This window comes from Ipomoea triloba, chromosome 13 (genome assembly GCF_003576645.1).
Source record: "Ipomoea triloba cultivar NCNSP0323 chromosome 13, ASM357664v1".
Lineage (NCBI taxonomy): Eukaryota > Viridiplantae > Streptophyta > Magnoliopsida > Solanales > Convolvulaceae > Ipomoea > Ipomoea triloba.
Window position 1 is genome coordinate 880,885 of NC_044928.1, and position 10,493 is coordinate 891,377.

General features: G+C 33.3%; 1 protein-coding gene across 1 annotated transcript; it reads right to left on the reverse strand.

Annotated features, from left to right (window-relative positions):
* Window positions 1-6,400: 6,400 nt before the first annotated feature.
* Window positions 6,401-10,493, reverse strand: LOC116002940 (alpha/beta hydrolase domain-containing protein 17B-like). The gene is made up of 5 exons (XM_031243131.1): window positions 9,930-10,493; window positions 8,702-8,738; window positions 8,372-8,608; window positions 8,239-8,286; window positions 6,401-7,008 (listed from the first exon to the last, which is right to left on the reverse strand). Exons 1-5 carry the CDS (start codon window positions 10,226-10,228, stop codon window positions 6,748-6,750), a joined length of 882 nt encoding a protein of 293 aa, XP_031098991.1. The 5' UTR covers window positions 10,229-10,493; the 3' UTR covers window positions 6,401-6,747.

Genomic DNA, 10,493 nt, shown 5'->3' on the forward strand with positions numbered 1-10,493 from the left:
TCATCTTATAAAAAGTGATGACTGAACTTAACTTTTCATTAGGATTTATCAATGGCTAAGGGTTTTATTAAAAAATAAATTCGGAATAAATAGAGTGGAGTTCATTTTATAATTATATTGTTGCAAATTTGAAAGTTTAGTAATAGCAAGATCATAGTATTTGATTTCTCCAGATGGAGGGTATGAATGTGTCTACATTTTTTACAAAGGGATGTGTTCTCACATAAACACTCTCTCTACACTACAAGAAAAATGCTCATAGACAACGGTTCTTTGAGGTAAAATTTCTGTTGTTGAAGTCGGTGTTGTTGTAAGTCTACGCTATATATATATATATATATATATATATATATATGGGTGAGTTCAAAAGAGAATAATTACTCCTGTCAAAAGTAAAGATTGGTCACAACAACACGTCATGGTTCATCAATGAATGAAAGTTTTAATAAAAAAAATCATAGGGTCAATTTTATAATTATTTTAAATTTTCTTGTTTGCAATATTTATAAAATTGATATGTCTTTTTTCTTCTTATTCTTCATAAACCCACAACCATTGATCTGTCCAAATGGATAGATTAGATCAACCCCCACTTTTACATGGGATGAGCATGTTCTCACATGAATCCCCACTTGTAAGCTCGAGTTCAAATTTGATCGGACTTGAATTAAGTTTTGACCAAATGGCTCGATGGGTCACGAGCCAACAATTTTTAGTCTTGAGTTTGAATTTGATCGAATGACTTACGGGTGGCTTGACTTAATTATTTGCACTTGAAAAACAGGAAATTGAAAATGAAAGAACCAACAAATTAATGAAAACAAAAAGAATTGAAATAAACACAACTTTAAATATATATCAAAATATTTACATTTGATACTCTGTATTTTATATGAGTGAACAATAACGAGTGTCAAAGCATCTCACCCTAACTAATTATATTATTAGAGTCGGACAAATGAACCCATGCCATCAATCAATTCATGTGTAAACCTTAATTGGAATGAAATGACACAAATGAGTGACATAGGAACTTTACATTCTTTAATGATCATATTTAGTGGTAATAGTGGCTGTTATAGATCATATCTATTTGGACCCATACCCTCAAGAAAATGGACCTCTTAGGATAATCTTGTGGCAACAATGACCTAAAGAAGCTAAACATGATTATTATATTTGGATCTAACAAATCACCTTGCATTTGAGTGCATGCTGATCTTTTTCTTAGTGGGAAACTTTAGCTAGCCAGCAGCCATGTGCTAAGAAACAAGAACATGCATTGTTTATTATTAAACAAATTTCAAGACTTCAAGACAAGCAGATAAGGATTCTATGGGACACATTAACCATATTTTAAACCTAAAAATTCATATGTAACCAATTCAAAAGGATAGATAAAGTATAATTCTCATATCAAAAAGTCACAAGTTTAATTTTTACAAGCATCTTAAGATTTGATGAAGTGGAGTATACCCAATGCATATCCTTGACTAGCAATAAATTTTGACGTTTAACTTTACATATTATCAATTTTGAATATGATCAAATAAGTCATTGAAGTTTTCACGAAAAATCAATTAAGCTCTTAAATTTTAAAAGGTTACAATTAAACACATTAACTTGTCATTTTTGTGCATCTAGGTTCAATAGCCAGTTATCCACCAGTAATAACTGATAACTAGGGTTACGTTCCAATGACAAATATTGACGCCGAACGTCGAACATATCTTCTTCACCAGAGAAGATAACTAACCAGTCACCTTCTTCTTTTGAGGAAGAAGGAGACCGGCAATTGTTTGTTGATTTCTGTCATTGAAACCTTGGTTACAAGTTATTACCCGCATAACTAGTTATTGGACATAGATGAACAAAAAATGACAAGTTAATGTGTTTAATTGTACATTTTTAAAGTTTATAGTCGTAATTGCTTCTTTTCTATAAAGTTCAAGAGTTTGTTTGATCCTTTTTCATATAAAAATTATTGTAAACATCGTATATATTAAAAAATTTATTATTATTATTATTATTATTTTTAAAATAGTACTCCGTATATATTAAAGAATTTATTATGGCAATTCTTTAATATGACGAAGAAGAAGAAGTATATAGAAGTGTTATTTGTATGCATCATCTTTTTACAATTCTTTAAATTTATTAGCTACTAGCTAGTGAAAGCATGATGTACCGTTTATCGATGCATTATCTGTTCATTTATCGATTAGATTTTAAGATGCTTGTATTTTAGTGACACTAATTAGCATCGAATTTTAAATGCCATTCTACACGGTTTCAAATGCAATAAAAATGATAGAAAAATTGATAAAAATGCAAAATGAATAAATATTGCTAAAAGGAATTTATATTTATTTATTTATTTTTGCATATGGTGCAACTTGACGACCCAAATTTTATGTCAATACTCAATATATAGTTGGCGATTGCCTTTTAATCATCCTCAATTCAGATAAGCTCTTTCCATGCTGTCTCTTAATTAGTGAATCACATTCAATTTGTTAACCTAATAATTAGTATTATTATGATAGCGACAGACAAATCAGAGTTAAAACAAATGTTTTGTTTTGTTTTGTTTATTTATTTATTTTTTTTTAAAAATATTCTTATACAAAGTTACCTTAAAGAAAAAGAGTTAAAATCAAACACTCATTTCTTCTAGTGGAAACTTTACGTGCGTTGTTGATGAAAAATTTATGTATGCACTTTGAAATATACTCTATACTCATTTCTTCTCGGGCCGGGACGTTAGGCCTGTGATCGGGGATTCAACCTTTTCGGAGCAAAGAAATTGGGAGAGTCAAGTACTTTTTTTTTTTTTTTTTTTCGAAAAATACACACTTTTAACTTAACATTTGGTATACTGTTAATGCAAAATTTGTTTACAATATTATATTTTAACAACTTACTTAACAAATTAAGTTAAACTTTAATTTATTAAGATGGCTGAGAAAACAAGATCAAGAACAAACAGAAAACGAAAAAAAACACAAGATTTATGTGGTTTACCATAATTTCGTTCCGCTTTATTAATTCCACTACACTCCATCACCTATCAACTTCGTTCTAGTAACATATATATAAGACATAAGACATTCAAAAAAAAGTGGCCTCAACATTTACCTTCCACAAAAAAATAAAATAAAAGGATAATCATAATTTTGCCAAAAATAGTATAATGATGAGATTTTTACTTCAACTTTTTGGGATGAGCATGTTTTCATGAAGTTATAAGTTATAATAATGTAACCTATCCCATCGTGTATGTCATTATAGAGAAGATTCAAATCTATATAGTCGGCTAAAGTTGTATGGGTGCCATAATTTGTGGCCTTTGTGGATGACAGTATGAATAGCAACAGACAAAAATTGTACTCTATCAGTTGTATTGGATATATATATATATATATATATATATATATATATATATATATATAATTTTCCCGTGCAGTCAAGTATCATTAGGTATGCAAAAATGCATTACGATCTGTTCTGCATTTTTGTGGTGTACTTATGCATTTTACCCTGATACATTAAATACGTTATATATATATATAATTTTCCCGTGCAGTCAAGTACCATTAGGTATGCAAAAATGCATTACAATCTGTTTTGCATTTTTGTGGTGTACTTGTGCATTTTACCCTGATACATTAAATACGTTGTGGTACATTTATGCATACTTAATGGTGTATGACCGCACGTCTCGAAATTGTGGTACATTTGTGCATTTCACTTGATACATTCCTGAATATGTTATGGTGCATTTATGTCTAATGGTGTAATTCGCATGGGAACAGCTAGCCAAATCCCCTCAAGTAATGCCCAAGCTTCCACTTTATCCGGGTTATATGATCCAATTTTATAATTTTATAAATAATATATAATTTACCTAAGAATTATTTGATTCAATGGGTATATATATATATATATATTTATTCAGAAAGTAAATTATTCGTCCAAACTCCAAACAATAGGGTTGAATAAGTAGCTTAGTCAAATAGACAAGTTGTTTTGGTCGAGGGAGAGAGAGAAATAGGGACTTTGTGACATTATTAGTAATTCGATATATAAAAATATTGTTTCATAGAATATTCTGGTTTTAAGTTTTATTTAATTTTAATAGAATATTCTGTTGACTAAACAATATGCAACCCCTTTACGTGAGGTTTCAGCATGGTTAAAATTAATTAATCAAAATACCAAGAATATTGTGCCATGTTCACACACTTTCTCTTTAATTTGTAATAAATAAATATATATAGTGATTTGTTCGACCAAATAAATGTATAAGGAAGCAAACAATTGTACCGATTGAATAACAGATAATCATTCATTTTTCCCTTCTTAAATTTCATGTGTTTTTATATCTTTCTAAATAATTTGAAACAACATTATTTGAGGCATCTTATTCATGACTTTCAATGATTTAAATACTTAATTTATTTTCTTCTTTGTAAAAAAAACATTAAAATAAAGAGTTAATTTCATTTTCTGCCAATGAGTTAAATACTTAATTTATTTTCTTCGCTGTAAAAAAATATTAAAATAAAGAGTCAATTTCATTTTCCGTCATAGATTTATAGGTGACAATTCATTTTTAGTCTTTTTTTTTTCTTCAAAACATCACCTTTAGTCATAATATTATTGTGGCATGACCATTTTTTGTCATCCGTCAACAAAATCGTTGAAATATCGTTAAATACAATGACATTTCAATCTTTTTTATTCAAAGTGGGTTGACCCATTATATTTTTATTTTTATTTATTTTGAAAAAAATCATAATTGAAGACCTAAATGCCCTTGTATTTTACGGAGTTTAAACAATTTTGTTGATGGAAGATAGAAAATGCCTAGTGAACTAGCACCCCTTCGGCCTGTTCAAGTGAGTAATACTCATCATACACACCTACACACATGCACGTGCGCACATATTTTCTTGAAGCAATTGATCCCATAAGTAAGCCTTATCTGTTTAGTCGAGCAAGTCATCATTAACCGTCTTAAAAATATTTAAATATATTTGAATGAGCTTGAAATAAACGCGTCTATAAAATCATTGCTCAGTGTGACTCGATCTAGAGATGCTATGGAGTGGATATATGGGATGCATAGGCTTAGGGGACCCTTGGCAGAATTATTGAGAGGTGCAAGGAGTGAATTACTAAAAAATGGAATGGTTGTTATTAAGTATGTCTATTGAAAGCAAAATTAAGTGACAGATCTTATGGCGTCGATGACAGTTCATCACTAGCGGAGTCAAATGCACACAATGGCAATGGCAATGGCAATTCCTCTGCAAGACGGAAAATACAGGCCGGCACCAGCGGCGTGTTTGTTCGTTACAAATAAGTTTTTTTCCTCATATATAATATATAATATAGAGTTAATTCCATTTTTGGTCATAGATTTATAGGTGACAATCCACCTTTAGTCTTTTTTTATTAGAACATCCTCATTTGGCGGTGTGTTATTGAAGAACCTCCTAGAGGGATCATCCAACATATGCATGAGGATTGCCGTGGAATTTCAACTTCCAAGCATGTTACCATGAGTAGCAGTTAGTTTGCTCTATTGGTTATCCCCACCTTCTATATAAGGTTGAAATTAAAAAATGACATGACTTTGTAAAAATATTTTAATTCTTTTTATGATGACATGTGTGCAAGCTTGCAACCCTATTCTAGCTATTGTCATTTCTATTTAGAGGCATTGATATTAGTCACTATAATTACACTCCAACCTTTAATTACTATAACTGAGTATTTATTAGTTGTAATAATTGTAATTGAATTGTAATCATCCAATCAAAGAAAAACACAGATACAAATACACATTTCTGCACAGGCACCAATACTAGACAGATAGATTTGCTCTCAAATCTGCAGACAACCAAAGAATAGAATATATTCTGGGGAGCATCTTTAATCTCAACCACACAAATAATGCTGGCATTAAGATATGGCTCAATATATAAGTACAGTTTGTATAATATTTTAAGCCATGACAGATCATAAATGGAACTTAAACAAAGCTTTCATGTGCACAACAGGGAGCATACATATCCCCCATCAATCCAAAACCCCAGAATTGTTTAAGACAACAGCCTGTTTGCTTAAGCTTTAGCCAAAGAATCACAAGAATTTGTTCAAGAAATAAACAAATGGCTTCAATTCCAGGATTTTGCTGTCACATGTACTCATCACGACTCGATTCAACGCTTTTTCTTGGACTGATCAAATATATATAACACACTTTTGATCCATGATCAGAAAAAACGGTTGGACCGACATTTTATAATGCGAAAATGCATGTGTTTTCAGTCTAATTCGAAAAAAAAAATGGTTGCAGAGATCTATATGAAGCAGGAAAATGGGGGAGAGATGGAGGGCAAAACTCAGAAGACAACTTTGCATATCCATTGTCAATGACAAGATCTCTACACAAGCTTTAACATTTCCTAATTTACATTATGTTTGGATCAAGTGTAATGAGACGTTTTCTGAAGACAAAAAACACACGATACTTACAAAAATGGAAATCGTCATTCTTTGCCACTATCAAGTGAGCAGGATCGGGATCAAACGGCTAATTCCAACTCACACTGACTCACTTTTCATAGTAAAATTAGTGGCCCGAGATCGATACAATCATGCGTACCTTTTGTAGGCGACGATCTCTGTGAAAAGAAAGTGCAGCTTCCTTTAAACGAGCAAGAGGCGTAGCAGCAATCATCTTTTTCCGAATATTAAACATTTGTTGTGTCTGGAATCTGTTATACTTGGGGCTTTAGAAAGTTGCGGTTTAATTCTCTTTGAAAAGGAGCGTCTTTCCATTGCGTTTAGAAATTTTGCCAAGTGTTTAATATACTCGGGAAAAGTCTCTAGGTTACAATGCCCTCCGCCTTTGACCCATAATGGATCATATTTGTCTTCAGAAAGTTCCCATAACCGCTTGCCATGGGAGAAGTCAACAATCTCATCTTCCGTTCCCTGCAAGTGGTTCTTGTCAGAAACATCTAACTTTGCAAGCTCGATAAGTTTTGATTGGCTTAAACGAAATACAAATGAAAACAAAAAGAAGCCTTTCTGGTGACTACGCACACTAGCTAAGAAGGAAACTTATAATGGTGTACATAATCAGCTTAAAACATAAATTAGATATATTGCGTACTTGATTGAGAGGAAGAAGATATAAGAAATTGGATGTTTATGAGTTTTGATTTCGGGATTGTAAGGAATAATCTATTATCTGATACGCTGAAGAACAAGGCAGGTTGGAACGCTGAAAGGGGACTTATAGGATGAGTTCATAAAAACGAAATGGAAACCAACAAGAGCAACGAGATCATGGTTCCATTTGCCATGGAGTTGTAGAGGTGAATATCAAATTTGACAATGAGGCAACTAAAGAGTATTTGCAATTTTAGACGAGCTAATCTTGGTTGAACAAAAGGGATAATAAAGCCAATTTTGAATAGTTTGTGTGGGGCTTTCTTGGAATCGGATGATATTACATAAAACGGTTGCCAATTCTGCAATAGGCGTTTCCATTCCAGGTTCAACTGGAACTGGAACTGTACAGTACCTAGTTATGGTTACGGCCTCAAATTCCAAAATCTATTTGAATTGAATAGGTTAAAAATTAGACATGGCAGTTTTGGTTCCTCCAAAACCAGAATTCCGGTTAAAACAAATATCAACTTTGGTTTGAACCGAACACTGGGCATGACTACATAAGAGGATGGCCATGTTGCTACTTTTTAGACCATTAAACACGTTGGGGAACATCAGAGGCGATGGGGAAATTGAAATTCAAGCCTAAAAAAACTTAACGGTCCAAATTCTTGAAAAGGACTTGGACCTGAACACCACATAAGCTCAGAGATGGTTCTCGAACTTCAAGATACAAGAAACCTCAAATTCAGAAATCCGGCCTCTTAACATAGTGGATATACATTCCTCTCTAAGGTAATTAATTCAGATTTCCTTCCAATCCTAGAAGTAGAATCTAACGTTTCAATGATGAGTGTACATAGCGTATAGAAAGGGAAATATGCAAATGTAAGATTCAAATGGCACAATAGTTTACTTTTGAATAGCCAATTTTGGAATCGCAGAAATAGCACTGCGACCGTGAAAATGAAATTAACCGGGAATATAATAAAATCATCACAACTGTTAACTCGAAAACACAGAATTGAGGAAAAGGATGTTACTTACATGGATAACTAAAACTGGGCAGTTGACTTCTCGTATTTTGTCTATATTCTGAAAAGGACAATAGAGCCGTCACGACAGAACCAAGCTAGGCATCAAAATTCAATCAGAGATCAAAGCGAAAAGATGAACTTACTTTGAAAATGTCAAACCAGAGAGTCATCTTGACTGGATATAGAACTCGTATCCCAGAAAGTATAGCACTATGGAGAACAACACCTCTCAACCTCTTTAAACGAGAGGCCAAGTGTAGTGTTGGCCCACTACCGACAGATTGGCCATATAAAATCACATCCTCCTGTTTAATTTCATACTTGCTCTTCAAACAGTTGTAGACTGCTTCAATGTCATGGTATGTGTTGAACTCGGTGGGCTATTAAAAGCGAGAGAAAAGACAATTCTCAGCCACATAAGGCAAGTAAAGTAAAAGTATCTATCTAATACGTAGTTTTTATATATTCCTTACCTTCCCAGAAGATGCACCATATCCCGAATAGTCATAGCTGAAACGCAGTAACATCATACCATCAGTGATAAAGGTATTTGACGATAAAAGGGCTAATGTCAATATCATATTATCATGTTCTACTTTGGGATTAGCTATAAAAGTAGCCATAAAGCAACTTTAAGGGAATGAAATTTTCAGAGTTGATGAAGCTCCATTAGGCTACTATTCCATCAATTCTTTTGGCAAAAATTTATCAAAGCACAGAGAGTTACCAAGAAATATTGCTCAGAAACTTTCATAGACTCTTATGAAGTATTGCAATGACAACAGAGGACATAGCAAAAGCAGATAAAGGAATACAGCAATCTAAACTGATCATCAACCACTATTTCTGGAGTATAAAATTATCATTCATCAATTAGAAGTTGAAAGACAAAACTGCTAAGCAGGCACATGAATAACATAAGGAAAGAATAGGAAAACAAAAATTAAGAACTCAGATTCCAAATATGTTCAAATACAAACAATCCACAGAACTAAGAATGAAGTTGCACCCAAAAATACCTATATCCAATTCTTTGTATCAATAGAACAAAATTGAATTTCTTTTTAAAAATTACAATAGGAATAACATAAATTAGCAAGAAATCATAAATACAATGAAACCCATCCACCAAAAACCAAAAAAGTACTCAAAGATCAAAACTTTTCAATACCATCAAATACAAAAACAGCCCTTAAAAAGGTATTTTATCTCAACAATCCCAACACGGCACGACGCCTATCTCCTATTCCTTGCCCAAAAGGTGCAAAATTCCTCACTCCCTATACCCCGATTTGACAGGATAGTGGATGGATAAATCACTTTAAATCAACAACCTATTAGGTAAGAAACAAGGATCTCATCACATTGGGTGTAACTGCTCCTACGAACAAGGCTTGATCTTGTGTTATTGTGCACAATCTACTACCCAGAAACCAAAACAAGAACACCCCGGCACAACCACAGACACAAAACATAAGCAAGCAACAAGAGAAGGGCAAAAATCAAAACTTTAAACACCCAATTTCAAAATTGTTTAGTGCATCCTCAAGGACCAAGCAGACAAGCATCAAACAGATTTTTGGTAAATAAATTCAGCCAAGCACACCCACATATAAACCAACAAACCTATAGAAATACATCCACTATTATGAAGATAAAATTCTTGTAAAAGAAAGAAACTTTTGAAAAAAAAAAAAATACCTCATGATATTGATCCGGAGGTGAGCTCTGAGCTCAATGAAGAGGTCCTGCATCTGCCCCAAATCCGCAGCATTGCCATGGGAATACAACAACGTTAACCTCGCAAAAGGGTGTCTCCAGAAAGCGGCCACAATCTTGTTCCCAACCTTGGTGTCCAGCAAATGCACGTCCACATTACTGTCCGCCCTGAGGCCGGTGAAACACTGCGCCCCATAATCATCCCTGAAAACATCGTACGTTGGTGGGTCTGGTGGGAAAAATGCAAGCTTTGCAGCAACGTTTGACGTTACATTTCCCATTTAAACCAGACCCAACCAGCAACGAGAATCCCCCTCTCTCTCCCTCAACACAAATCGATAATGCTCCGGGGGGCGGAAAATTCAGAATATCAAGACAAATTTTTTCCTGGTTGAACGGTTGGTGAACAAGAGAGGATTTCTGTGGTGTTTTTTTTTTGGGTGAAATAACAATATGATTGAAAGATGAAAGAGTCCAGTGTTCCTATCTAAGCGGAAGGGTGCAGAGCAGAGATTTGGACATTTGGAGAAGAATGCAGGGGCGTGG